This window comes from Fukomys damarensis, unplaced genomic scaffold (assembly GCF_012274545.1).
Source record: "Fukomys damarensis isolate Sample0158 unplaced genomic scaffold, DMR_v1.0_HiC HiC_scaffold_20, whole genome shotgun sequence".
Classification (NCBI taxonomy): Eukaryota; Metazoa; Chordata; class Mammalia; order Rodentia; family Bathyergidae; genus Fukomys; species Fukomys damarensis.
The window spans coordinates 1,208,631-1,236,091 of record NW_022900932.1 but is presented as its reverse complement, the minus strand read 5'-3'; the positions used below and the strand labels follow the sequence as shown (position 1 = coordinate 1,236,091).

General features: G+C 57.1%; 3 protein-coding genes across 4 annotated transcripts in view; all 3 read left to right on the top strand.

Moving 5' to 3' along the window:
• Nucleotides 1-5,661, top strand: part of Ehmt2 (euchromatic histone lysine methyltransferase 2) — a 13,079-nt gene extending 7,418 nt beyond the window's left edge. The window contains exons 14-28 of the mRNA XM_010609931.3: nucleotides 1-148; nucleotides 232-314; nucleotides 656-762; nucleotides 838-960; nucleotides 1,046-1,147; nucleotides 1,651-1,755; nucleotides 1,845-1,999; nucleotides 2,073-2,240; nucleotides 2,876-3,020; nucleotides 3,208-3,285; nucleotides 3,560-3,675; nucleotides 3,757-3,843; nucleotides 4,381-4,459; nucleotides 4,610-4,785; nucleotides 5,235-5,661. The exon at nucleotides 1-148 is cut by the window's left edge and continues 1 nt beyond it. Coding sequence (XP_010608233.2) covers nucleotides 1-148; nucleotides 232-314; nucleotides 656-762; nucleotides 838-960; nucleotides 1,046-1,147; nucleotides 1,651-1,755; nucleotides 1,845-1,999; nucleotides 2,073-2,240; nucleotides 2,876-3,020; nucleotides 3,208-3,285; nucleotides 3,560-3,675; nucleotides 3,757-3,843; nucleotides 4,381-4,459; nucleotides 4,610-4,785; nucleotides 5,235-5,415 — 1,853 coding nt within the window. The 3' untranslated portion in view covers nucleotides 5,416-5,661. The remainder of the gene's footprint in view (nucleotides 149-231; nucleotides 315-655; nucleotides 763-837; nucleotides 961-1,045; nucleotides 1,148-1,650; nucleotides 1,756-1,844; nucleotides 2,000-2,072; nucleotides 2,241-2,875; nucleotides 3,021-3,207; nucleotides 3,286-3,559; nucleotides 3,676-3,756; nucleotides 3,844-4,380; nucleotides 4,460-4,609; nucleotides 4,786-5,234) is intronic.
• A 405-nt stretch (nucleotides 5,662-6,066) lies between these two features.
• Nucleotides 6,067-18,463, top strand: Slc44a4 (solute carrier family 44 member 4). Of its 2 annotated transcripts, none has more exons than XM_033766374.1 (21): nucleotides 6,067-6,160; nucleotides 7,640-7,688; nucleotides 8,478-8,551; nucleotides 8,636-8,714; nucleotides 10,209-10,308; nucleotides 10,385-10,510; nucleotides 10,677-10,737; nucleotides 12,131-12,221; nucleotides 12,302-12,385; nucleotides 12,802-13,040; nucleotides 13,130-13,229; nucleotides 13,827-13,922; nucleotides 14,018-14,117; nucleotides 15,961-16,214; nucleotides 16,303-16,397; nucleotides 16,485-16,588; nucleotides 16,677-16,750; nucleotides 17,265-17,335; nucleotides 17,433-17,527; nucleotides 17,608-17,692; nucleotides 18,126-18,463. In XM_033766374.1, exons 1-21 carry the CDS (start codon nucleotides 6,127-6,129, stop codon nucleotides 18,245-18,247), a joined length of 2,133 nt encoding a protein of 710 aa, XP_033622265.1. In that variant the 5' UTR covers nucleotides 6,067-6,126; the 3' UTR covers nucleotides 18,248-18,463. The 2 variants fall into 2 exon arrangements, with proteins under 2 accessions (XP_033622265.1, XP_010608188.1); XM_010609886.3 differs by having other exon boundaries at nucleotides 13,827-13,919; nucleotides 14,015-14,117; nucleotides 18,126-18,462.
• Nucleotides 18,464-18,850: 387 nt separating this feature from the next.
• Nucleotides 18,851-22,725, top strand: Neu1 (neuraminidase 1). The gene is made up of 6 exons (XM_010609885.3): nucleotides 18,851-19,113; nucleotides 19,228-19,420; nucleotides 20,462-20,724; nucleotides 21,328-21,510; nucleotides 21,650-21,872; nucleotides 21,949-22,725. The coding sequence occupies exons 1-6, from the start codon at nucleotides 19,006-19,008 to the stop codon at nucleotides 22,173-22,175; spliced, it is 1,197 nt and encodes a 398-aa protein (XP_010608187.1). The 5' UTR covers nucleotides 18,851-19,005; the 3' UTR covers nucleotides 22,176-22,725.
• The last annotated feature ends 4,736 nt before the right edge of the window (nucleotides 22,726-27,461 follow it).

Sequence of the window (27,461 nt, the reverse complement as noted above, 5' to 3'; positions counted from 1 at the left end):
CACCCTGCGACCCCCTGGCCGACACCATCGACAGCTCAGGACCCTCCCTGACGCTGCCCAGCGGGGGCTGCCTCTCAGCCGTGGGTCTGCCACTGGGGCCAGGCCGTGAGGCCCTGGAGAAGGCCCTGGTCATCCAGGAGTCAGAGAGGTAAGCGGGCACTGCTGCCGGCAGGAGCGGGTGCTGGGTGGATGGGTGCTCGGTGCTGAGCCGCCCGCTCCCCTCCCCGGCAGGCGGAAGAAGCTGCGTTTCCACCCCCGGCAGCTGTACCTCTCTGTGAAGCAGGGGGAGCTCCAGAAGGTGATCCTGATGCTGTGTGAGTAGGCAGCACCACAGGGACACAGTCGTGACTGACCCCGGGCCCCTTAGCCTGGTCCCCCCACCTGCTGGTCCCAGTCCTGTGCTCACGTGATAAACGAACTTAAACCTTCCCCGCACCGAGTGCAGAGACCAGCTGTCTTGCTCAGTGCACAGCTCTGCTGAGGGACAGGGCCTGCAGGGACAGCCGGCACGCTTACTCTGCCGAGTGTTCTGGTGGAGGCAGGCCTGAGGGAGCCCAGTAGAGGCGCTAAGAAGCCTTCTGAAAGAAGCGCCACCGCCCCATAGCTTGCTCACCGCTGTTCCTCCTCCTCCCGGTGCGGCGGGCTCTCCCCACAGTGGACAACCTGGACCCCAACTTCCAGAGCGACCAGCAGAGCAAGCGCACGCCCCTGCACGCGGCTGCCCAGAAGGGCTCTGTGGAGATCTGCCATGTGCTGCTGCAGGTGAGCGGGGTTCCCGCCCGCCGGCCCTGCCCTGCCCTGCCCGTCCTGGTGCCAGCCCACTACCCCTCCCTGCAGGCCGGAGCCAACATCAACGCCGTGGACAAGCAGCAGCGGACGCCGCTGATGGAGGCCGTGGTGAACAACCACCTAGAGGTGGCGCGCTACATGGTGCAGCGGGGCGGCTGCGTCTACAGCAAGGTGCGGCAGTGGGGGCAATGGGGGCAGCGGCCAGGGCGTCGGCCAGCCCTGCCAGGGCCCCACTGCCATGCCTCTCTTTCCGCAGGAGGAGGATGGCTCCACCTGCCTCCACCACGCAGCCAAAATTGGCAACTTGGAAATGGTCGGCCTGCTGCTGAGCACAGGGCAGGTGGACGTCAACGCCCAGGTCAGCAGCCCTGTGGCTCCCCGCTGGTGGCTGCTGGGCTTTTCCCTTCCTCCACCACCTGCCTGCCTCTCCGCCCTGTCCTCTCTGTTAGATTCCAGAAGAATGATCTCCCACCTTAATGTCTCCGTCCTGCCGGTCCAGTCCGTTAGCTGTCCTCCCTGTCTGTCCCCGTCCCGGGCGTCTGCAGTCTGTGGCCTCGCAGCACTCAGGCCCTACTGTTTTCTCTGAGAGGCCCCTGTTCTGTGAAGCAGAAAACGCTAGAGTCCCATCTGCGTCCTCGGGGATTTGTTATTCCGGGCCGGTCCTGCCCATAGGACTTGGCGTAGGCAGATCTCGGAAATACATGTTCCAGAAGGAGAAAAATGCCCAGCTCCTTTCTGCAGCCTCCGCAGATAGTGGTAGTGGGCGCTGGCATTCCCGTGTTATAGGAGAGGAAACAGGCCCAGCACCGGAGGGGTGGAGCTGGATTCATCCTCCCACCTCACGCGGTGCCCCACCCACAGGACAGCGGCGGGTGGACGCCCATCATCTGGGCCGCAGAGCACAAGCACATCGACGTGATCCGCATGCTGCTGACGCGGGGCGCCGACGTCACACTCACGGACAACGTGAGGGCCCCTGTGCCTGTGCGCGGGTGGCCGGAGGAGGGCGCAGCCGGCGGCAGCTGGGTTTGCTCACAGACCCCTCCCGCCAGCAGGAGGAGAACATCTGCCTGCACTGGGCCTCCTTCACGGGCAGTGCTGCCATTGCCGAGGTCCTCCTGAACGCCCGCTGTGACCTGCACGCCGTCAACTACCACGGGGACACGCCCCTGCACATCGCAGCCCGGGAGAGCTACCACGACTGTGTGCTGTGAGCATCCGCCTGCCCTGCCCGCCCCAGCCGGACCCCCAGGACGCGAGACCACCCGCATCCTGTCCCCTAGGCTGTTCCTGTCTCGGGGGGCCAACCCGGAGCTGCGGAACAAGGAGGGGGACACGGCGTGGGACCTGACCCCAGAGCGCTCGGATGTGTGGTTTGCGCTCCAGCTCAACCGCAAGCTCCGCCTTGGCGTGGGAAACCGGGCCATCCGCACGGAGAAGATCATCTGCCGGTGAGCATGGCTCCCATCCCCTTCCATGCATCAAGTCCCCACAACAGCCCTGTCTCTCCCACAAGAGCAGATACAGAGAGGACACCGGTTAGAGTTTCAGACAGAGCCAGGCAGTGCTTCTGATGCCAGCCACTCAGGAGGCTGAGGCAGGAGGATTAAGGCCAGCCTGAGCAACATAGTGAAACCCAATCTCAAAACAAAAAATATTTTTAGATGAACATGTGCATGTATTTCTAGTATGAAAATGTCCCATGTGCTGGCACGGGGCCCATGCCTGTTATCCTGACTGCTCAGGAAGCTGAGGCAGGAGGATCTTAAGTTTGAGGCCAGCCTGGGCATCTTAGCCAGACTGTCTCAAAATGAAAAGGGCCTGGTGAATAGTTCAGCACTAGAGCACTCCTGGAGTGTGTGAGAGGCCCCCGGGTTCAGTCCCCAGACTGCGAAGAAAAAAGTCCTGTTCATTATTTGGGATGAAATTATGCTAAAATGTGATTCCTTGTTGACCTGAAATTCAGCTGTAATTAGGCGTCTTACACTCTATCCAGAACCTTACTCCCCACACCCGGATGAACCCCCCGCCAAGCCTCCCTTTCCGGTGCCCCTCCCCCGTCCCAGCCAGCCTATGTCCTCCACAGGGACGTGGCCAGGGGCTATGAGAATGTGCCCATCCCCTGCGTGAATGGGGTGGATGGGGAGCCCTGCCCCGAGGATTACAAGTACATCTCGGAGAACTGCGAGACGTCCACCATGAACATCGACCGCAACATCACCCACCTGCAGGTGGGGCGCCCCCCACAGACGGCCCATGAGTGTGACCCAGGACACCCGTCAGCAGCCTCAGGATTCCCTGACCCTGGGCCCTCGCCATCCCTGTCCTAGCACATGAGTCCCAGACAGCAGGCGCAGAGGGCGGGGACGGGGGAGTGGGCCTGGCAGCTGGGACGGTGCTGACCTGCGCCCCCCTCAGCACTGCACGTGTGTGGACGACTGCTCCAGCTCCAACTGCCTGTGTGGCCAGCTCAGCATCCGATGCTGGTACGACAAGGTGGGTGTCCCAGCCTGGCCGCCGGGCGTGGCTGCTCCTTCCCCAGCCCTCAGCTCTGGGGCCTCTTTTTCCTTGTGGTGGAGAAGGGGTAGGGCAGGGCAGGGCTGGGCCTGTGCCCAGGTGTATGCAAATCATGTTCTGGCCCTAGTGTTTCCTGGTCTCCGACCTCCGGCCTCGGGCTCCACCTCGTCCCCAGCTCTGGGTTTTCCTGGGGAGTCTTAGGGGTCCTGGGCAGCTGAAGTGGGCCCCACAAAACTGCCACCTCCACTCCTAGGACGGGCGGCTGCTCCAGGAGTTTAACAAGATCGAGCCCCCGCTGATCTTCGAGTGTAACCAGGCCTGCTCCTGCTGGAGAAACTGCAAGAACCGGGTGGTGCAGAGCGGCATCAAGTGAGGACCAGCCCGCCTCCCCCTGCCTGCCTCCCCAGCTTCTCAGGCCCAGCACCCAGTGTCTCCTCTCTCCCACCCCAGGGTGCGACTGCAGCTCTACCGCACAGCCAAGATGGGCTGGGGCGTCCGTGCCCTGCAGACCATCCCTCAGGGCACCTTCATCTGCGAGTGAGTTGGGGGCACCCGGCCTCTGTCTCCCCTCCCCTCCTTCAGTCTTCCTGGCTCTGGCGCTCACCTCCAGGGTCTACTTTCACCTTGTGGGGGCTGTGGGAGCTTTGTCTCTTCAAGGGACCATCTAGTTCTTGTCCCTTGTCCTTGGCTTCTCAACTTCTGGCCTCAGACCTGCCAGAGATTGCCCTTGCACCACCTCTGCACCCCACCCCATCTGTCCACCCTGGCTCTCCTGGGATCTGTCCACTCCTGTCAGACCTCCAGCTCCCAGGCTGTCCTTGCCTGTCCCAACCACCTAGCCCACACAGCCGTGTCCTCTCACTTCCCCGTCACAGGGCCCACACCTGGCAGGACTGCATCCTGGGCAGTGCCTCACGGGCCTTTTTCCCAGTCCCCCTGACACCCACTGTTCCCTGGTAGTGGTGCCCTCGGCCCATCTGTTGGGTCAGGCAGCAGAGGAGCAGGGCAGGATCGGGGAAGCTGCAGACCCACCCCAACCTGCTCACCTTCAGAGCCGCTGGTCCTGCCCCACAGGTACGTAGGGGAGCTGATCTCAGATGCCGAGGCTGATGTGCGAGAGGACGACTCTTACCTCTTCGACCTGGACAACAAGGTGGGTGGGGCCCCACAGTCCCCCTACTCCCGGTGGCTGGGCTCCTGGGCCCCCTGGCAGCCAGCAGGTGCACAGCTGGGGTGGAGGAACCAAGGTCCATGCGCAGAGGCTGCCAGGATGGGGAGAGTGAGGAAGGCGCCTTCCCCCCAGGACGGGGAGGTCTACTGCATCGATGCCCGTTACTATGGCAACATCAGCCGCTTCATCAACCACCTGTGCGACCCCAACATCATCCCCGTCCGCGTCTTCATGCTGCACCAAGACCTGCGGTTCCCACGAATCGCCTTCTTCAGCTCTCGAGACATCCGGACTGGGGAGGAGCTGGGGTGAGGCGGCCTGCGGGAGCCTGGGACGGGGCCTGGAGAGGGCACCTGCTGCTGGGCAGGGACTCGGAGCTGCTCAGACCTCAGTGACTGGTCAGCCCGTTTATGCTGGAGCTTAGAGTATTTGAATTTTTGCATAAAATCCATATATGTTACCTAGAAAAATTTAAGGAACAGAAGCTTGAAGAGGAAAAGTTTTATCGTGTTCCACTGTTCCATGCCATTCCAGAAATGGAACACCAGGCACAGATGGCTTAAGACAAAGTCCTGACAGTCACTGACGCAGAGGGCTCGGGAGCTTGCGTGTGTGATGGGCTCTGAGGCAGCAGCAAAGCTGGAGTCTGCAGAGCTCACAGGGCCTGGGTCCTTCCGGGGAGCGGGGCCCACGGGGTCTCTGGGGTGGGCTCTGGGTGCCAGAGTCCAAACCCCATGAGCTCTGGTGCTCCTGGCAGCTTTGACTATGGCGACCGCTTCTGGGACATCAAGAGCAAGTACTTCACCTGCCAGTGTGGCTCCGAGAAGTGCAAGCACTCGGCCGAGGCCATCGCGCTGGAGCAGAGCCGCCTGGCCCGCCTGGACCCCCACCCTGAGCTGCTGCCCGAGCTGGGCTCCCTGCCCCCAGTCAACACCTGAGAAGAGGCCGTGGACCCTCCCTGCCGGCGGGGCCACCCACTCTCCGCTGCCAGTCTGGGGTGCCGCGCCCCTTCACACATTCCTGCCAGGCTCCCGTGGGCCCTGGAGGTCCGAGCCCCGCTCCCGGCGCCGGCTCCTCCCTGGGAGCCTGACTCGGGGCTGCCCGCCCGTCCCCTGCACTGGCATCGGATGAATTGAAGTTGGGCCTCTGCGCCGACTGGGTTTTTTTCCTCAGTAAATGTTGGGTTTAGTAATAAACTGCCTGCCTGCTTCTTGTGGGGAGGGGAGGAGAGCAGTCGGATGGGGGCAGAGTCTGTGAAGCAGGCTGGCGGGTGTGACTGGTGTGGGCCGCCCCAGCAGGAGGCGAGGATGTGGGGACTTTGGTGGCCAGGCCAGCCCGGGGCTTAGAGGAAGGCACATCTGGACGCTGAGTCCCCGGCAGAAGGATGTGGCTGGGGAACTCTGAACGCCTTCCAGTTCGAGCTTGCTGGGCCCTTCCTGCCGTGGGCTACTGTGGACTACAAGGCTCCCAGCGGCAGCCCCCAGCTCTGGAGCAGCAGCCCCGGGGCGCCCGCCCGGTTGGGACTCAGAAGGAGGAACTTGCGAGCTGGGACCACGGGGTGGGGCTGTGACGCTGTGGGGCGGGGCTGCGGCCGCAGGTGAGCGCCAGGTCTTCTGGGCTCAGGCTCCAATCACTCCAGAGACTGAGCCATGGGGGGAAAGCGGAGTGAGGACGGGGCCTACGGTGAGGCTGGGGCGCCCTGGGCCGGAGGGTGGGAGGCCCAGCTCCGTGGCAGCTGAGCTGGTCTGGGAGAGGAGATCAGCGGTCTGGGTCCCTGAGGACAGAGCCCGGGAAACAGCGATGGAGGAGCTGGCACTGCCTGAGCTGAGGCTGGGAAGATTTTAAGGTGGTGGGGTGCTGTGGGTCCCTGAGGGCAGAGCCTGCAAACAGACTGGATGGGAGGTGGGAGGGGGCCAGCTGGAGAACAGACCTGGGCCAGGCTCAGGGGCTCGACTGTCAGGCCCCGAGGGAGGAGGAGGGGTCCTACGGAGAGTGAGGGCTGCTGGGTGGCCCTGCGCGTGAGGAGGGGGCACTGTGGGTCCGCTTGCTGGGCTGTCGCAGTGAGGAATAGCAAGACAGGCTCTGGGCTCCCTGTGAGGGGCTGGGGGCCGGCTATGCCTGGGTCTCGGTTACTTGGAGGAATGGGCCAGGCCTTCCGGGGGCTCCTGCCATGGTGAGCCCTGAGTGAAGAGGGAGCAGGGAGCCCATTTCCAGAACCTGTGAGGACGGGGGGCAAAGCCTGCCCCAGGGGTAGAGGCACAGCGGTTGGAGAGGAGCTAGGGGGCAACCTCGACCCCCCCAGCCATGGGGTCCCCTGGGGCTGGAGGGGAGCGGGCTCGCTCTGAGGGACGGAAGGGGCTGAGCAGGAGCATTTTCCAGAAGACTTCCTGGAGAGCTGTGGGTCAATCATTGACCTCCTGCCGGTAAGGGCGGTGGGCCAGAGTCCACAGCACCTAGGGAACAAATCTCCTTCCAAGACCGGCCCAGCCCTGCACCCTCCCTCGCCGTGCCCACAGGGGACCCTGGTGCCTGGCCCCACCTCCCCCACGTGTGTACCCAGGGAGGACCAGGAACAGGACGTGGCCGCAGCCTCCATGGCAGCTCAGGTGTCACTGACCGGCCTCCCAGAGCTTGGCTGTGGTTTGGAGACTGAGGTCCCTTTGAGTGAGGAGGAGGTCCCTCTGCCTGCCCAGCCCTGTGGTGGTTGACACCCCTAGCTCCGGGTTCTTGGGCCTGGCCTCGGCCAGAGTGTGGGGGCAGCACCTGGGTCGGCTGTGAGCAGCAGCTGTGCCTCCCCAATCCTGGCGATCCAGAGCAGGGCGCTGGGTGGAAGTGGGAGACAGGGATGGGCAGGAGCCCGGAGACAGAGCCCCACACCCAGCTGCAGGGATCCTTGGAGAAACAGGCCAGGCTGAGGGCAAGGGATCTCAGCCACTTCCCAGGCCAGCAGCCTCGGGCGCCAGCCGGAAACCCAGAAAGGCCCCTTCCTGCCCACCTGCCTTCCGGGTAGACTTAAGTGGCTGGATCCTAGCGGTCAGGCTCCCCAGTTCCCTCTTCTGCAATTGTGGCCCTGGGCAGGACCCCGGTGCCAGGGGGGCACCCAGGAGGGATGCGCTAGTAGTAAGGGAGAGTTCAGTGCCTCTTTCTCCTCATGCCCCTCAGGGAAACCGGCCCAATATGACCCCTCCTTTCGAGGCCCCATCAAAAACAGGTGAGTTCTGGGCACTGCCCTGGGGGCAAGGGTCCTGTTTTTCCTTTGATTTTGCTGAAATGTTGGCAAGAAACTTAACTCTGGCACAGTGGCACACACCTACAATCTCAGCATTTGGGAGGCTGAAGCCAGAGGATCTCGAGCCTGACTGAACCCCACAGTGAGACTCTTACCTCAGGAGGAAAATACTTAGAAAAATCCCGGCCTGAGGAGCCTGGTGTCCTACGGCTTTTGTTGTGTCTGCTTCCTGGGCCTGGGGACTTTGTGTTCATGGACTCGAGTGCTGGCTACACAGGTGTGTATTGGGGGAAAACACCCAGCCAAGCACGGACTTCAGCTGTGTGGATACTGAAGCCAGGGCTCTGCATGCCGAGCGCACACGCTGCCACGCGGCTGTATCTGAGCTGTGCTTGTGTGTTGCACCTCAGGAGAAAGATACCCGCCCAGAAAACGCGGCTTAGTCGTTGAGGTGGTGGTGACGGCCACAGCACATCCCCAGTCCTCTTTATTTGTTTTTTCATTTTGAGACAAGGTCTCGAGAAGTCACCAAATTGACCGGGCTGTTTGAACTTGTGATTCTCCTGCCTCAACCTCCCAGAGTGCTAGGATTCCAGGCCTGTCTCACCAGGCCAGGCTCAGAAAATGGTTCTTTTCTAAAAAGAATCGACGACAAAGACCCTCTGAGACCAGCTCTCGGCACTGCCCAGCTCTCCGCCGCCTCCCCTCGCCTCCCCTCCAGGTGGTGCCCGCAGCCCCTTCTCCCAGCTCAGGCTCCTACTTCCCTCCCAGGGGCTGCACCGACGTCATCTGCTGCCTGCTCTTCCTGGTCTTCATTTTGGGTTACATTGCGGTGGGCGTTGTGGGTGAGTCTCCAGCCGCCCGGGGCCGGGGCCGTGGGTGAGCGGCTCCCCGGCTCCCGTGACTCATCTGTGTGTCACTGTCCCCAGCCTGGGTGTATGGAGACCCCCGGCAGGTCCTGTACCCCCGGAACTCCACTGGGGCCTACTGCGGGATGGGGGAGAACCGGTGAGTACAGTGCCCCCTGTGGGACACTCCACCCTGTGCCCCTACCCTCCGGAGCTGCCCACACCCAGCAGCTACACCCCTCACTGTCAGGTGGCTGGAGAACCCCAAGATCACGGTTCGGGGACTGCTGTTTGCATCCCACCAGGCTAAATTTCGATTGCATGGCCTTGGGCACCCTCCTCAGGTTCTCTGAGCTTTGATTTCCTGCACAAGGATGGTTCAGAACTGTGACCATCCAGACCCCTACCCAGGAAGTGTTTAACAAAACCCTATCGCACTTATATAACGTTTACTGCATTCCAGGCTGGCGGTGTACTTTATACACACAAACCCCTCAAAGCTTCATGAAATCGGGTGTGGTACACACCTGTAATCCCAGCGCTCTGGGAGGCTGAGGCAGAAGGATTGTAAATTCCAGCCCAGCCTGGGCAGTGTATCAATTTAATGAGACCATCTCCAAAACAAACCAAAAATATCATCAGGACAAGTGTTGGTGTTATAGTGGTGAGCCTAGCTGCCTTCCAAAAAAATCATCAGGCATGGTGGCATAGGCCTGTAACGCCAGCACTGATGAGGCTGAGGCAGGAGGATTGCCTTGAGTTCAAGGCCAGCCACGGATACATAGTGAGTTCAAGTCCAACTTGAACTGCATAGTAAGACCCTGTCTCAAGGGGACACACACACACACACACACACACACACAATAAAAGAGGCTTGATGTAGATGATGCATAGTAAGACCCTGTCTCAAGGGGACACACACACACACACACACACACACACAATAAAAGAGGCTTGGGATGTAGCTGAATGTTCAATCCCCAGTAAAAAATAAAATTAAAAATAAATAAAATTTCATTAGATAGGTACTGTCTTTTTTTTCCCCCTCAGTACTAGAGATGGAACCCAGCACCTTTGCACTGAGCTACATCCCTAGCCCTTGCTTTGTTTGTTTGTTTTTTTTGAGACAGGGTCTCCTATGCAGTCCAGGCTGGCCTGGACCTTGTGAAGATCCTCCTGCCTCAGCCTCTCTAGTTCTGGGATTACTGGCCTGCATCACCATGACCAGCTGCATCCCCAGCCCTTTTAAAACAGTTTTTATTGTAAGACAGAGTTGCTAAGTCACCCAGACTGAGCTGGAGCTTTCTATCTTCCTGCCCCAGCATCCCAGAGTGCTAGAATAACAGGTGTACACCACCATGCCCAGCAGGAACTACTGTCATTTTATACAAGCTGAGACCAACCAGGGATTTAACTCAGTGGCACTGCACCTGCCTCACAAGTACAAGATCCTGAGTTCCATCCCTAGTACCAAAAAAAAAAAAAATCAGAAAACAAACAAAATATAGGCTGGGACCAAGGTAGAACTGTTAAGTGACATGTGTTTGATCATAAAGCTGCTAGGAGGGGCCTGGGCTCCGTAACTGACTCTTTCAGAGCCAGTGACCTAGTCACCCCCGTGTGTGGCCCTGACACACGCACGTTCTCCCTGCAGAGACAAACCCTACCTCCTGTACTTCAACATCTTCCGCTGTGTCCTGGGCGCCAACATCATCTCGGCCACGCAAGGCAACCTGCAGTGCCCCACGCCCCAGGTGAGAGCCAGGCCCTGCCCTGCCACGCCTGCCCAGGTCACGGGGCTCAGCCCCTCAGTGCGTTCTCGGCCCCCAGGTGTGCGTGGCCTCCTGCCCAGTGGCCCTGTGGGTCATAGATCCACAGCAATCCTCCATGACGGTCGGTGAGGTCTTCTACAAGGAGAACAGGAGCGTGTGCCTGCCAGGAGTGTCCGCGACCATGGTGAGTGCTGCGGTGACCTCGCTGTCGCCCAGGAGGTGGACGAGGCCAGAGAAGATCGCTGACTGGGGCCTGGCGAGGCGGCCCGCTGAGCCCTGCGGTGGTGGAGGGGTGTGGGGACCGCATCTCCCTCACCCTCCTCTCCTCCTGTGTCCCCTCCCCTCCCCAGAACGTGGTAGAAAGCCTAAAGCAGGAACAGTGCCCCGGCTTCCTCCTCCCCTCCACCCCAGGTAAGGAGCAGCCCCTCCTCAGGCACTGTCTGCTCCAGTACTGTTATTCTCATGGGGCCCAAGCATGGAGAGAGGAAATCTGTATAGTTCATCTGTGATAAAACCAGGGTGAGGCCAGGAATTTAGCTCAGTGGTTCTGCCACCTGCCTCACAAGCACAAGTTCTCAAGTTTGATCCTGGTATCAAAATAAAAATAAAGAAAGAAAAACCCAGGGTGGCTGCCAGGGCCTCCTTTCTCTCTCTGATGCCTGGCCCTGGTCAGACTATCAGCACTGATGCCTGGTGTGGTGGTGCACGCCTGCGAGCCCAGCATTCGGGAGGCTGAGGCAGGAGGATCACTAGGAGTTGGAGGCCAGCCTGAGCTTCACAGTGGGTCCAAGGCCAGATGGGACTACACAGTGAGATCCTGTCTCAGAAAGACAACAAAATGAAACAGGAAAAGAATATTAGCGCTTTAGCCCAGGCACTGGGGCAGACTGGATCTGCTCCCTGCTTGAGCCTACATTGTAGCATTCGCAGTGGAGACATGAGAGATATTCACAAAGAAAATGCATGAAACCCCATGGGAACTTACAGGAGAGAATCTGGCTGGGTGACAGGATCATACTGACCATTGTGCTGCATACTCACTCTTCTCCTCACTTGTTTTTTTCATTTGGGTTGGTTTGGCTGAAACATTCTTGTTATGTAGCCTAGGCTGGCCTTGAATTCAGGGCAATCCTCCTGCCTCAGCCTCACCAGGGCTGGGATTACAGGCCTGTGCTGCTATGCCTGGCTCTTCTTTCCAATTATAATTGGAAATGAGTGTGTCTTTGTGTGTGTGTGTGTGTGCGTGCGCATATGCCTTCAACCCCAGGGCCTCCCACATGCTGGCATTCTACCCTTGAGCTACACCCTGGCCTGTAATGTTTTAAATGGAAAACACTTTTGTAATTATAGCATGAGAAAAAAGAAAAAAAAACTCACCCAGTTTTCATTATAAGAACAATACAAGTATGTTAAATGAATGCTCCAAAGTCAGCCAGATCTGGGTTTAACTTCCACCTGGGCAGTCTTGAGCCATCCTGTAGCCTCCCTGAGCCAGGTCTCCTCCCCAAGACTGAGAAGCGGGTGATGTGCGACATTTCTGGGAAGGGCAGCCCAGCCCTGAGCCGCAGGCTCAGGAGGCTGGGCGGGGGCTGCAGGGCCTGGAAGCCCTGCCAGAGAGCGCCGCTGGACGCCTGGCCGGCAGGAGCCCCTAGAGCCTCCACTGCGAAGTCCTGCTTGGCCTTGCCCCTCTCCCTGCCTGAGGTGATGGAGCTTAGGGCAGAAACCCTGGCCAGAGGGGAGGAATGCGGTCCAGATCCAGGCAGGGCGGGAGGGGGCTTCCCCATGGCCGCTGCTCTCCCCACAGCTCTGGGGCGCTGCGTCCCTTCTCCCGACGTGAACCTCACACTGCCCCAGTTCCTGGAGATCGGCAACACCTCGGTCATCCAAGCGGTCAGGTAGGCAGGCGTCCCTCCCAATCCGTCTGTCTGTCTGCACCTGTCCCAGCCCAGCCCCTCTGACCCGGCCCTCCCCACAGCGGCCTCATCGACAGCTTCAACGCCCGTGACATCTCCGTGAAGATCTTTGAAGACTTTGCCCGATCCTGGTATTGGATTCTCATGTGAGTCAGCAGATGGCCCCTTCACCCCTTCTCTCTCCCCTCCCTGATCCGTCCCCCAGCCCTGGGTCTGAAACAGTGGCTATGGACAAAGGAGGAAGAGCTGGAGCTCAAAGCAGTTCCCAAAGCCAGGCACAGTGGTGCCTAGGATGCCAGCACTCGGGAGGCTGAGGCAGGAGGATGACAAGTTGGAAGCCAGCCTGGACCACTGAGCGAGACACTGTCTCGAAATTTTAAGAAAGGGGTTGGCGATGGAGCTCAGTGCAGAGGCCTTGATTCAATCCCCAATAATAAATAAATAAAACCCAGGTTTTAAAGGCAAAGGGCATCTAGACAGTGACATGGAGTTGTAGGAGGAAAGGGGTGGGGCCCCTGAGAGGAAGTGATTCAGGGACCACTCCGCTGCTCCCCACCTGCAGTGCCCTGGGCGTGGCCCTCTTCCTGAGCCTGCTGTTCATCCTGCTTCTGCGCCTGGTGGCCGGGCCGCTGGTGCTGGTGCTGGTCGTGGGGCTGCTGGGCGTGCTGGCCTATGGCATCTACCACTGCTGGGCACAGTACCGGCTGCTGCGGGACGGCGGGGGGCCCTCCCTCGCCCAGGTGGGCTTCACCATCCACCTCAGCACCTACCAGAGCGTCAAGGAGACCTGGCTGGCCGCCCGTGAGTGTCCTGCCCACTGTCCACCCGCGGGCCTGCACGCTGGTCTGGCCCGGCCCCTGACCCAGGCCGGCACTGTCCCCATCCTACAGTGATCGTCCTGGCCGTGCTCGAAGGTGTCCTCCTGCTCCTGCTCCTCTTCCTGCGGCAGCGGATCCGGATCGCCATCGCGCTCCTCACGGAAGCCAGCAAGTCAGCTCCCGAGGAGCGGGGGGCGGGGTGGCCAGGGGAGGGCCGGAGCGAAGCTGGGTGGGGGTCAGTTTTCATCTCCAGGGAGACCCTGTTTCAAAATCAAATATTTGTAAAGGGGTGGGGATATAGCTCAGTGAAAAGGCCCTGGGGTCAGTCTCCAGGACCAAAAAACGAGACTAAAATGCCTGCTGTGTGACAGCTCCTCAGCCGCGGTTGCCCGTGTGCAGGATGAGTGTGGTAGCCGCACCTGCGTGGAGGAGGCGAGGGAGTGGGCCCAGGAGCTGGGGCGGAACAGCGGCAGTTGCTGGGTAGAAAGCAGGAGTCCAGGCAGAGGGGAGGCAGAAGTGCCCCCCACGGAATTGGCAAATCTTGGGGATCCTCTCCCCGACCCCCAAGTGGCCAGGTGGCCTCCGTGACCAGCCATGGGCCATCCGGATCCTCCCAATCATGCCCGGGAACACGGGGGAGATAAATCTCTGCCCCTGCTGAGGGCCGAGTCAGGCCCTGGCCAGGGCAGGAGCGGCCTCACCCCGTCCCACAAGGGGACAAGCGCAGCTGCTAGCTGGGCGAGCTGGACACCGACCTTGTCCCCCACAGGGCTGTGGGACATATGATGTCAACCATGCTGTACCCGCTGGTCACCTTCGTCCTCCTGGTCGTCTGCGTTGCCTACTGGGTCACGACTGCTCTGTATCCTTTGTCCGCGGTGTCCCCGCCTGCAGGGGGTGGCCCCTGAGGGTGGCCACAGAGACCCCGTGCGACTGCTCTCCTTGACTCCCCACTGGGTACCTGGCCACATCCGGGCAACCCCAGTATGTCTACTGGGTCCCCAACGCCAGCGCTCCAGGCTGCCAGGCCGCACCGGTGAACCAGTCCTGTGACCCCACGGTGAGGCGGGGGGATGGAGGAGGCTTCAGTAGCACTGTGAGGACTTAGGATCCCCTCGGTGAGAGGTGCCTGAGAGAGGCCTGGGGAGGGTGAGGACTCTCCCAAGGTTCCTTCCCTTCAGCGGCCATTCCCAGCAGTGAGCAGCTGGCAGGTAGCGCCCATCTGATGAAGGGGAGGGGACGCTGGCCCAGGGCCCTGTGTAGGACTTTCCTCCCCGATGGCCTCGGGCTACTGCTCTGTAAATGGAGTAATTATCCCAGAGGTGGTTAAATGACACCGGTACATAAAGTACTCAGTGCCGTGTGTGGCATCTGATAGGAGCCACTGTTGTAGGCTGGTCCACTCCTTTGGAACATGGCCCTGAGCCACCAGTAGGGAGAGCTCCTGGGGACCTGAGCGAGGCGCTGCTGTCCCAGGACACGCGGCACTCGAGCGCTGGGCGTTCACTGTCCTCAAAGCTGTCTCGTCCTGTGTAACCTCATCTGAGCGGGGTCCAGGGACTGTGTTTGAAGCTAACAGGGGCTACGGACTACGTAGTGAGTGACCCACAATGACTCACAAAATAGAAAGTTTTTTATTATAGAATTTTAAACCTACACTCAATTTCAGAAATTATCAAGATTTGGAGGGTCACATTTACTGAACTGGTTTAGTGTTTATTTGTGCATTTTTAGTTTTCATTGTAGACGTTTCCAGACACGTACAATAGTAGATAACAATAGAGCATTTTGGTTTTTTAATATTGTCAGAGTGTAAACCCCAGATCTTGAGCAAGCTGGGCAAGTTCTGCCAAGGAACCATATCCCTGGGGCTACACCACCGGGTGTTTGCCCTGAGCCTCAACCGCAGCCCTTGAGGGACTTTTAAAATACAAACTCTGGACACTATGCCCCTTCACAAGTAAACATGTCAGGATGACTTTCACCAATGACTTTGAAAAATTACAGCCAGGTGGCTGAGAAGCCGGTCCCAGGAGCCCGTGTGGTGACACACGCCTATAATCCAAGCGCTCTAGGAGGCTGAGGCAGAAAAATTGTAAGTTCAAGCTCAACCTGGCAAAGTAGGGAGACCCTTCATAAAATGAAAACTTTGTAAAACAGTTGGGGAATAAAGCTGTGTGCTACTAGAGGAGAAAAAAACATAACTAGGGCTGGTGGTGTAGCTCAGAGGTAGAGCGCCTGCCTAGCTATACACAAGGCTGCAGGTTTCTCAACACACGCGCGCACACATGCACAGCAAAACCACTGTGCCATTGTCACAGGCAACAGAATAATTCCTTAATGTCATCAAATACCCAGCCTATTCAGTTTTGGAGTGTGTGTGTGTGTGTGTGTGTGTGTGTGTGTGTGTGTGTATGGTTTTTTGGTTTTTTGTTTTTGATACCTTGGATTGAATTAGGGACTTTACACTTGCGAGGCAGGTGGCAGAACCACTGAGCTAAATCCCAGCCCCTGATTTTTGTTTTTGAGACAGGATTTCACTGTAATGTAGTTCAGAATGGCCTTGAACTCACTATATAGCCTAGGCTGGCCTCCAACTCGTGACCCTCCTGTCTCTGCCTCCCAAGTGCTGGAATTATAGGTGTGCACACCAGGTCCAGGCTGGAAAGTGTTTTGGTTGAAGTGGCAGAGGCTGCCCTGGGAGGGCCACATGACCTTCACACAGATGGTGTAGCTGCCAGGAAGCCTCCGCTCTCTTGTGCCGCCCGGACAGGAGGATGCTAATTACACTCACACCATAGAGAAACAGGAGCCCAGAGAGGGCCGGCAGGTGGAGCTCAAGGGTCCCCACGGAGGTCTCAGAAGCTAGAACTGAGCCTGTGCTGCCTTCCTGCCATCCCCAGGCCCAGTCCAAGAACTCCTCCTGCCCGGAGCTAATGTGCGTCTTCCAGGGCTACTCATCCACAGGCCCCGCCCAGCGGACCCTCTTCAACCTGCAAATCTATGGCGTCCTGGGGCTCTTCTGGACCATTAACTGGGTGCTGGCCCTGGGCCAGTGTGTCCTGGCCGGGGCCTTTGCTTCCTTCTACTGGGCCTTCCACAAGCCCCAGGACATCCCCACCTTCCCCCTGACCGCTGCCTTCGTCCGCACCCTGCGGTGAGCCGGGCCAGGGCCTTGCCATGAGATGGGAGCAGTGGGGCTGGGGGCCCCGGGGCCACGCCTAATGCCCTCACTCCCTCTGCAGCTACCACACGGGCTCCCTGGCGTTTGGGGCCCTCATCCTGACGCTGGTGCAGATAGCGCGGCTGGTGCTGGAGTACGTGGACCACAAGCTGAAAGGTGGGTGTGGGCGGGCAGCCTGCACTAGGGTTCCTCGCGCAGGGGAGCGGGAGGCCAGGGCCCAAGCACCGGCTCCCCTTGTCCTAGGCGCCCAGAACGCTCTGGCCCGCTGCATCATGTGCTGCTTCAAGTGCTGCCTCTGGTGCCTGGAGAAGTTCATCAAGTTTCTGAACCGCAACGCGTACATCATGGTGAGCCGCTGCGTGCGCGCATGCGTGCATGCGCCCCTCTGTTCTGCGCCCGGCCTGCTCCACACGGTGCCTCTGACTTTGCCCCCAGATCGCCATCTATGGGAAGAATTTCTGTGTCTCGGCCAAAAATGCCTTCATGCTGCTCATGCGGAACGTCCTCAGGTCAGGCTGCCCACACCCGCGTATCCCCTTCCTCTGATTTCCCATCCAAAGCGAGCCCTGTGGGCCTGCTGCGCCCTGAAGAGCCCCGATGCGCTCCGCTGCTCTGCTGTCCCTGTCCTGCAATGTGGATGATTCGCACTTCGAACCTGCCCCTGCCAGTTTTTTTGTTTGTATATTTTTGTTGGTACCGGGAATCGAACCTAGGGCTTTTGCACTGAGCTGCACCCCCAGCCCTTCCTTATTTGCAAACAGAGTCTCTAGGCTGAGGATTTAGCGCAATGGCACCGCGCCTGCCTCACAATCGATCACCGGTAACAAACAAAAAACCTTCTGCCTGCGAACAGGGTCTCACTTGTCGCTAAATCACCAAGAATCGAACTTGTGATCCTCCTGCCTCACTCTCCTAAGTGCTGGGATTCCAGGCCTGCAGCTCCCAGCTGTCCTGCACGTTAGAGAGCCACTTCTGCTCCTGCCCTTCCAGCACCTGACCCTAACTCTCCCGACTTCCGCACAGGGTGGTTGTCCTGGATAAAGTCACAGACCTGCTGCTGTTTTTCGGGAAGCTGCTGGTGGTCGGAGGCGTGGGTAAGGGGCAAGACCAGGCCTTTCAAGGTCGAGGGGGGCTGCCTAGGGGCCAGAGTGAGCTCGGAGGAGCAGGCCTGACCTTCCAGCGCTCCCACAGGTGTCCTGTCCTTCTTTTTCTTCTCCGGTCGCATCAAGGGGCTGGGTAAGGACTTTGAGAACCCCGACCTCAACTATTACTGGCTTCCCATTATGGTGAGTGACTCCCCTCTGGCCGCAGCCTGCCAGGCCCCAGGGAAGCCAGCGACTCCCACCAGCCTTCTTCTGTCCTGCAGACCTCCATCGTGGGGGCCTACGTCATCGCCAGCGGCTTCTTCAGCGTTTTCGGCATGTGTGTGGACACGCTCTTCCTGTGTTTCCGTGAGTGATACCCAGCCCCTCAGGGTGCGTGGTCAGGTGCTTTTGGAGCCTGTGCTGCTGGTAGAGACCCTGCTGGGAGAGCTGAAGGAGCCAGAGAGAGGTCTTCTTAGGACATCCTGAGGCCAGGGGGAGCGGGAGCGAGGAAATCCAGATTTGCCAGCAGGTGGCTGTAGTGAGGGGTCCCCTTCCCTGCCTCGCTGGGTCTCCTGTGGCTTTGGTGCCTGCCTGAGCGACTCTCCCTGGCTGACCCGCACAAGGGCAGCCCTGAGCTACATACGGGGCGATCGATGCCTTTTTGCTGTTAATCTTTATCATCACTCGGTGAAATACCGTGCGATCGACCCGCTTCTCAAGAGGACACTAAGAGGAAAGTGCCCGCGGGTGCGCTCGCTCCCCACCCTCACCCCAGTCCACCCTCTCCCTTGCGGCTCAGTGGAGGACCTGGAGCGGAACGATGGCTCCCTGGACCGGCCCTACTACATGTCCAAGAACCTGCTTAAGATTCTGGGCAAGAAGAACCAGGCGCCCCCCGGGGCCAAGAAGGGGAAGAAGTGAGAAGAGACCCCGCCGACCCAGGACTGCGCCCGACTGCACAGACGCCTCGCTATACCTTGCCTGACAGACCCCCAATTTATAGTAATTTTAATAAGAATTAAAGACTGCTATTTTTGTTTTCTCAATAAGTCTGTGTTTTTTATAGTCTTAACAAGCCTGTATCCCCCAGCGCGGCGCGCCGGCCTCTTCAAAACCGGCCCCGCCCCGTGACGCACCCCAGAAGTAAAGACCAAACGAAAGGCTCTTCGGAGTGGGTCCGCCTTCTTTTCTTTCTTTCCTTTTTTTTTTTTTTTCTTTTTTTGAGATAGAGTCTCCATACATAGTGCGGCCTGGACTTGAACTCACTACGAAGCCCAGGGTGACCTCGAAGTCGCCGCAATCCTCCTTGTCTCAGTCTCCCAAATGCTGGGATTACAGGCGTGCGCCACTACACCCAGCAAATCCGCCTTCTTCACCCGCACAGCCAATAGACTGCGGCCATCCGGATCACGTGATCCGAAACGTTCAAACGGCCACTCGGAAGGGCAGGATCCCACAGCCTGTGGCGAGAAGGGCACGTCAACACTCAAGAGGACCAATCAGAGTCGGGGGAGGCGCGCGGGGCGGGAGGGTCGTCCGGCGTGGGGCGGGCTTGGAGCTGACTTCGGAGCTGTTTAAAGAGCCGGGTCAGCTGACCGACCCCAGACCCCGTCACCTCTACGGCGGGGAGCGGGTCTGGAGCGGCTCGGGTCTGTGCTGCCAGGCCCTGGGCACCAGCCATGCCAGGCTCCTGGGAAGGCGCCGTGGCCCGGGCTTTCGCCGCGATCTTCCCGCTGCTCCTGTCCCTGGCGGGACCGGGTGCGAGGGCTGAGAATGACTTCAGCCAGGTGAGCCCGCTCGGCCCTTTCCCGCCCCCCTCCGCCTTCGAGCCCCTTTCCGCCTGAGTCGGAGTCCTCGCCCCTGGTCCCCCAGCGGGTCGGGCTCTCGCTCCTCCGGCGCAGGTGCAGCCGCTGGTGACCATGGAGCAGCTGCTGTGGGTGAGCGGCAGGCAGGTCGGCGCCGTGGACACCTTCCGCATCCCGCTGATCGCAGCCACCCCTCGGGGCACCCTGCTCGCCTTCGCCGAGGCCAGGAAGATGTCTGCGTCCGACGAGGGCGCCAAGTTCATCGCCCTGCGGAGGTCCACCGACCAGGGTATGCAGGTGCCCGGGTTGAAAGGTCTGATGCAGGGATCCGCACCAGCCCCGGGGCCTGAGGGGAACGTGGAGGGCTGAGGGCTGAGCCCTTCAGGGCTGAAAGAGGCCAAGGGTCCGGGGAACTGAGTATTCATTCAACAAACCGTTTGTTGCTGTTGTACTGGGGATTGAACCCGGGGCTTGTACGCGCCAGGCAAGCACTCAGCCTCTGTGCTACACCCCCAACCCGTTCCATACCAGGCACGGTTCTAGGTTCTGTGAATAGACGTTTATCGGTGCGGTCCTGCAACTAGGTCTGAATTGGTTGCTAAATGAAGAATTGTATGTAGAATGCATGTTACAATATTCCGAGCGAAGAAATGGTGAGAGGAAACTCCGACTTGATGACCGCTTGTATTTGTGTAACGTGCACGCAGTGCTGCAGTGTGTAACAGAACGGGAAACTCCGGTCGGTGCTGTGCCGAACAGTGCAAAGCTGCAGAGGAAGCCACTGTAAGGCCGCTGCTGCTCACGTTCCTGGGTCAGAAGTCCAGGCACTGACTGACCAGATCCATCCTTATACAGGAGATCTGTATGGCCCTGAACAGAACTGCCACACCCCTACCTGTGTGGAACTTGTGTTCTGTGGGCAGGAGATAGGTGATAAATGTAATTTAAAGTTTGTTTTTATATAGCAGGTGATTGAGCCATAGAGAAAAATAAAACCGGTTAAGAGGTATGGGGAGTGTTAGTGTTCGGCAGCAGCTCTGAAAAGGTGATTGAGCAGAGGCTGGGAGGAGGTGGCAGTGAACCCAGGGTATCGGTGGACCAGGCCGACAGCAAGGCTATGCAAAGCCCTGGCAAAGGGATGCCCGGGGATGGGAAAGCTCAAGTGGTTGGATGGAGCAGGTGACCAGGGGTTGATAGCAGTAAGGTCAGGGAGGGAAAGAGAGCAGGGCCTCCAGGGCCGTGGGTCCCTAAGGAGAGGCAGGAAGTTGACAAGGAGCAGTGGGAAGCACTGCAGAGGTCCCACTCTGTGCCGTTTCCCTTTATCTCGCAGGCAGCACGTGGTCCTCCACGGCGTTCATCGTGGACGACGGAGAGGTCTCAGATGGGCTGAACCTGGGGGCCGTGGTGAGCGATGAGGAGACAGGAGTGGTGTTTCTCTTCTACACGCTCTGTGCCCATAAGTTCCGTTGCCAGGTGGCCTCCACCATGCTGGTGTGGAGCAAGAATGACGGCGTTTCCTGGAGCCCACCCCGCAACCTCTCCATGGACATCGGCACCGAGATGTTTGCCCCGGGACCAGGCTCCGGCATTCAGGTCTCTGGGAGGTGATGGCGGAGGGGCTGTCAGGAGTCTGGAAACACCTCTGTCCAGAGGGAAGATCCTGGGTAGTCACATTTCCTGCCTGGGGTGGGATTCCTTCTAAGGAAGGGCTGTCCAATGGAGCACCCTACCTGGGGCAGATGAAATTTGCTGTGGGCCTTGGAGGAGACTGATGTCTTCGTGCAGAGTAGGAAAGGGCCCTTCCTTCGGGCAGACTTAGCCTGTGTCACAGCATCCAGCTTGGTGAGTGAGCTCAGGTGGGCTTTAAGGTACTGGGACTGGGCACGTGTCTAGCAGGGCACCCTCAACGTCCCAAGGAACTTTTTCTAGAAAAGAGCTCCTTAATTCAGGTGGTCTTTGTTTGTGGGATTCTTCTCACGTTGTCAGTAAAAGACAGAACTGATCTGGCCTATAATCAGTGTAGTCTGGGAGGCTGAGACAGGAGGATGACAAGTTCAAGCCCAGCCTGAGCAATTTAAAGTCTGTCTCAAAAAATTTTAAAGGCTTAATTAAGGCTGGGGCCAGGTGGGTGCTCACGCTTGGAGCAGAGGTGCTCCCTGCCTCTGGGCCCTCACAGTGTCCCTGTCTGTGACACAGAAAAAGTGGGAGCCACGGAAGGGCCGGCTCATCGTGTGCGGCCACGGCACGCTGGAGAGGGATGGCGTCTCCTGTCTGCTCAGTGATGACCATGGTGCAACCTGGCACTACGGGGCGGGGCTCAGCGGTATCCCCTATGGCCAGCCCAAGCTGGAAAATGACTTCAACCCCGACGAGTGCCAGGTCAGGGATCCAGGCGTGTCCCCCCTTCCTCTTGCCCTGTCCCCCGAGCACCCGCCCACCCGGGGCTGACCGCCAGCTCTGCCCCCGACTTGTACCTGCACCCTCCTTGGTCTCCCTGAGCCCTGTTCTCTCCCCTCAGCCTTATGAGCTCCCCGATGGCTCAGTCATCATCAATGCCCGGAACCAGAACAACTACCACTGCCACTGCCGGATCATCATCCGCAGCTACGACGCCTGCGACACCCTGAGGCCCCGGGACGTGACCTTCGACCATGAGCTCGTGGACCCTGTGGTGGCCGCCGGAGCCGTAGCCACCAGCTCCGGGATTATCTTCTTCTCCAACCCAGCCCACCCCGAGTTCCGTGAGTGCCCGAGCACCTTGGCGGGGCAGCCCCGGGGCCAGGACCCTGCCCGCCCTGACCCTCTCCCTCCACCCAGGAGTGAACCTGACCCTGCGCTGGAGCTTCAGCAACGGGACCTCGTGGCAGAAAGACAAGGTCCGGCTGTGGCCAGGGCCCAGCGGCTACTCGTCCCTGACAGCCCTGGAGAGCGGCACGGGCGGGGAGAACAAGGCCCCACAGCTCTACGTGCTCTACGAGAAAGGCCTGAGCCGCTACACGGAGAGCATCTCCATGGCCAAGATCAGTGTCTACGGGACGCTGTGAGCCAGGGCAGGACTTGGCCCTGACTCCTGGGACCGCGGCTTCCTAGAGGGTCAGCTGCAGGCGCCTAAGGGACATCGCCACCTTCCTTTGGACTCTGGGATTGTGCCAAAGCAACTTCTCTGCTGGAGAAATTATTCCGCTGGGATGAAAAGGAGTTTCTGCTCCAGACCGTGGCTCTGCCCTCACTGAGTGCTTCCGCTCCACCCCCCTAGTCTGGGCCCTGCCTGGGCGCCTCTGGATGGCCGACCCTGTCCGATGGCTGGTGGAACTGCTAACTGTGAACTCAGGGACTGAGGAAGCCCAGGCTTCCTCTTAGGTGTTGGGAGAAGATCCAGCGTTGGATCGGGTTGGTGGAAGTCAGACGTGGGGCGAGATTTTTGGATTCATGGTGAGGAACTAGGTGCACTACCCTCCTTAATTATTTATGGATCAAAATGTTTATAACATAAAAAAAAATGTTTATAACGTGAAAGTTTTTAATGGAGAATGAACATTTGCAGTCTCTGTGGTTCTGTCCATGCACGTTTTCATGTCGTTTTTAGTCGAGAACACTCCTGAGGCTGGGAATGGGGTGGGGAGGGAGCAGGCTGCTTACTGCTTGGGAAAGTCCAAGTTCCAAAATTCTTCGAGAAAGTAACACCTTCTTCCTAAATCAGATGCTTGCAGGGCTGGGAATTTAGCTCAGTGGTTCCACTCACTACCTGCCTCACAAGCACAAGGTTCGAGTTCGATCCTGATACAAAAAATAAAAAAAATCGGATGCTTGCAAAAGAATGTGGAATCCTGGCAGCCTGCAGGTGAGCGGGAGAGCCACAGCTTTCCTCCTTGTGGAATAGAAATGTGACCCCTGGATGGGATTTTACTTTGCTTCTCACTATGTCGTCCAGACTGGCTTCAAACTCATGACCCTCCTGCTTCAGCTTCCGAGTGCTGGATTACAGGAGTGTTCCACCACGCCCAGGGGCCTAGATGGGCTCTTAGAATAGGAGCTGGTCATCGGGCCCACGCCTGAATCCCAGAATTTAGGAGGCTGAGGCCACAGAATCACTGCGACTTTGAGGCCAGCCTGTGCCATATAGTGAGTTCAAGGCCACCCTGAACTACATACTGAGACTATCTCAAAAACAACAACCAAAAAAAAAAAAAAATGGTTTGCCTCAGCCTCCCAGAGTGCTCACCAGACAGAAGCAGTCATTTGTCCTGTGGAAAACCTTACTGTCAGAATTTGTCAGTTTGTTTCCCTGTGTTACCTAACTTCCTCCTTCTATTCCCAGTTACTAAATCTTGAAAGGTTCGGCTGGATTCGATCCCATTTTGGAGGATCAAGGTTGTGTTTCTGAGACGGTCTCAGTGCCACGCCCGGCCGGAGGAACAGGCCACACATGAGACCACGCAGCGAGTTCTGAAGGCCTAGCCTGACATCAGCCTCAACTGATACTCCACCGGCTGGGCCTTGCCTCAGTCGGTTATTCATGAGTTGCAAAATGTGATATATTTTTTTTAAACTTCCATCCTTTCTTCCTCTTTTACTAGCTGGAATTCCAATACAAAAACAGCTTCCCCTCAACAGGCAGTTTGGTAACCCTGAAGCACGACTGAATCCAGGAGAGACAAAGCAGGCTTCGTCTCCCTGTAGATCACCAGCTCTTGGTACAGCAGTGTCACACAGGGGCTTGGTCAGTGAACCTCGTTACCCAGCGGGCAGAGGCAGCGTCAGGATAGGCTGGCGTGGCAGTGCACACCTATGATCCCAGCGCTCAGGAAGCTGAGGCAGGAGGCCTGCTGCAAGTCTGAGGAGTGAGTTCAAAGTCAGCCTCAGTGAATAACAAGACCCTGTTTCGCACACTGTCCAGGCCCTGCTGCATTCCAGCAGATTTACCATCTAGGATCTGGGCCTTGGGTTGGCTTTGCTTCTGTTTTTTTGTCTGTGCTGAAGATTGACCTGGGCCCTCACAAGTGCTCTGCTCTGCTGTGGGGCAACACACCCCACACACTCTGGGTAATATATTCTAAGGATGTGTTTATTTTATTTTTCTTAAAACCACATTTTTAAACTAGGCATAGAGACACATTCCTGGACTCCCAGCTACTCAGGACCGGAAGCAGGAGGGTCTCAGTCCCAAGCCAATTGGGGCAATCTAGTGAAACCCTGTCTCACAGTAACGGGGTGGGCATGTAACTCAGCACTCCCTGGGTCCAATCCCCAGAACTGGGAAAAGAAAAGGTAAAAAATAAAAGCCACTCCTCAGGGCTGGGAATTGAGCTCAGTGGCACTGCGCCTACCTGGCGAGTGCAAAGTCCTGAGTTTAATCCTCAGTACCAAAAGGAAAAAAAAAAGCATTTAGTCATGCTTAATTGTTTTTGTTTTGTTTTGTTTTGTTTTTTTGCGGTACTAAGGATCAAACTTAGGACCCTGAGCTTCCAAGGCAGGCATGGTGGTGCCACTGAGCTAAATCCCTGGCCCAGTCATACCAAACCTTAAACTAGCAAAGAGTACGTGTTATTATGAGTCTTTCAACGGAACACTATGATATATATTTTTGGTGGGGAGGAGTTTGAGACAGGGTCTTGCTATGCAGATCAGGATGACCTTGAACACTATGTAGCCCCAGCTGGCCTTGAACTAAAGGCGATCCTCCTGCCTCAGCCTCCCGAGTGCTGGGATTACAGGTGTGAGCCACCATGCCTGGCTTTATTTACTGCATTTAGGCAAAACAGTGATCTGATTAGCAGAGAAGTTCATTTTATAGACGGAAAAGGGCTGAAGAAAGCAGAAGGAAAAGGGCTGAAGAAAGCAGAAACAGACAACAAAATGTGAACCAGCGTTTCAAGCCCCTTTCCCTGTGAGGATTAAGGCAGAGGGACTTCCTGATTGTGCTGCTGTTTCTATTGGCCATTACTTCTTTCTCTCTCCTGACTTCTTGGAGATCAGATGAGCTTAGTATCTCAGAGCTTGAGCTTGGCTATTTTGGTTGGGTTTGTTGAGCCCAGTGCAGGAGCACGGTCCAAACCAATAGCTTTCTATGAATTTTATTTAAGCATAGTTTGACTTCTGAGGTAGGTGGGTCATGGAGTGCTTGATTCTGATTTTTGAATTCTTGGAAATGTTGAGATGTCTCAGAAATTGGAGGTGAGTATGGAAAGCTCCCAGTGGGACCTGGTACAGAGAACTGCCCAGGAATTCAGGTGTGGTGATGCACATCTGTAGTAATCCCAGCATCCAGGAGGGTGAGGCAGGAGGATCCCCATGCGTTCAGGGCTAGCCTGAGCTACATAGTGAGACCCTGTTCCAAAAGAAAAAGAAAAAAAATCAGATCCAGTAAATTCCAATAGGATCCCCATGCGTTCAGGGCTAGCCTGAGCTACATAGTGAGACCCTGTTCCAAAAGAAAAAGAAAAAAAATCAGATCCAGACTAAATTCCAAATTTGCATTAGTTTATTACAGGAAAAAAAAAAAACTTTTGAACCATCTGTACCTCTAAGGATGAGAATGGAAGTTTCAGGTAATCAAGGGTGAATTTGCCTACAAAAATCGAGAGTGGGTGCAAAAAAAAAAGTAAAACACATCCCTTAGAAGAGATGTCATCACCTGTTCTGTGAAGAAACTTCTTTTTGAGGGCTGTGGTGAATGGATGAATGTGTAAAATAAAACTGACAAAATACTTTTAAAATATGTAAAATCAAATAAAGTTGCTGGTCAGTGTTACTGTTTTATAGTATTTGGGAAAACAACCATTCCAGTTTTCCGGCTGAGTAACTGTCAGGAAAGGAAGGCTCTGTCTGCACGGTGATAGCTGCAGGCAAAAGCCTGTGAGTGAAAGTGGGACGCCCCCTTCTCCCGGAGCTGGGCCGGAGCCAGGAACTTCGAAAGTGGCTTCACACTGTGGCCTGGTGGTCTGTTTATTTTTCTGTTGTTTTATTTACAGTCTGATTTAAAACAATCAGATTCACACTGGTTCATTTTAGGTATGTCTCAACCTGACATAGTGGAGGAAACAACCTTTAAAGAGATTATGTGTATGGTTTGATTCCCTTAGAAATTTCATTTTCTATAAGTAAAGTACAATAACGTGTTTTTTCTTGTTAAAAGAAAATCAGAGAGAGAAACTGCCAGGACGGGCGTCTTTTCCTGAGGGTGTCACAGATGCCTCGCCAGGGCCAGCCCCAGTTACTTGGTCATTTCTGAAAGGAGACCAAGAGCCGGGTGTCCCCTCCTGCTGTGGAGAGGGCCTCTGACAAGGTCAAAGGGACCAAGGGGAAATTGCTGGATGCATGAATATTCAAAAAGGGAGAAATTCATTTCCCATCAGTACAGGAGATTTTTTTCTTTTAAATAAGGAGATTTGTACACCAACTCCTTATACACAATATTCTAAATAAAAATGAATCATTTATCCTGCCTTCTCAGTGTGAACAAGCAGTCTTAGTTTAGTTTTGTTTTGTTGAGACGGACTCACTCAACAGTTCAGGCTGGCCACAAACTCCTGCCTTGTTACAAGGACACTTGGAGAGGTGCCCTTCCCGCAGGTCATCACCTGATGCCAGCATGTTGTTGGGGCCTCGTGACCCACACCCTTATCATCACAGTTTATGGCCAGTCCACACTGACCGTTCCCACCCCAGGCTCACCTGCTCCGGACAATGACCTTGAGAGTCAGCAGGAACTTGGGATCATTTGTTTCCTTATTCTTTGGGAAACCATCAGAAGGTGGTGACGGGGCTGAGGGCCTGGGAGTAGAGAGCTTGCCTGGCCTGCTCAAGGCCCTGACCTGCCACACGAGCACTGGGCAGAGAGTGAAGGGTTGCGGGGAGGCAGTCGTTACAGAGAGAAAGTTCTAGGCTGGGCTGCTGAGTGCCAGACGGTGGAGCGGAGGTCGACCCTGGAGGTGCAGGGTTGGAGCAGCTGTCGCCTGGAGAGCAGCTCTGCCCAGCTATGCCCAGGGGAGGGTCTCAGGCCACCTTCCTACTTCAAACTTCCTCCTCATCTTGCTCAGGTTTCTCTGTTCAATGTCACTGTTCACTAGTCCTCCACTCAGCTGGTCTGTGACTTTAACTGTTGTGCTTTCTGTATTTGCTTGTTTTTGAGAGTTTCGCTATGTGGTTCAGATTGGTCTTGAACTTTCAGGGATCTCCCTGCTTCAGCCTCCCAGGTGCTGGGATTACAGGTGTGCGCCACTGTGGTTCTTACGTATTTCTTGTCTTTTTAAATTTGAAACAGGGTCTCACTTTGTGGCCCAAACTGACCTCGAACTCGTGATCCTTCCAGCACAGCCTCCCCGGTACCG

Bases quoted from the DNA above. Each gene is read 5' to 3' on its own strand.
- Neu1 (XM_010609885.3), top strand. From the start codon at position 19,006: ATGCCAGGCTCCTGGGAAGGCGCCGTGGCCCGGGCTTTCGCCGCGATC. The intron at 19,421-20,461 runs GTATGCAGGTGC...TTTATCTCGCAG, and splicing joins GCGGAGGTCCACCGACCAGG to GCAGCACGTGGTCCTCCACG. The intron at 21,511-21,649 runs GTCAGGGATCCA...CTCTCCCCTCAG, and splicing joins TCAACCCCGACGAGTGCCAG to CCTTATGAGCTCCCCGATGG.
- Slc44a4 (XM_033766374.1), top strand. From the start codon at position 6,127: ATGGGGGGAAAGCGGAGTGAGGACGGGGCCTACG. The intron at 10,511-10,676 runs GTGAGTGCTGCG...TCCCCTCCCCAG, and splicing joins CAGGAGTGTCCGCGACCATG to AACGTGGTAGAAAGCCTAAA. The intron at 13,923-14,017 runs TCCTTTGTCCGC...CCCCACTGGGTA, and splicing joins TGGGTCACGACTGCTCTGTA to CCTGGCCACATCCGGGCAAC.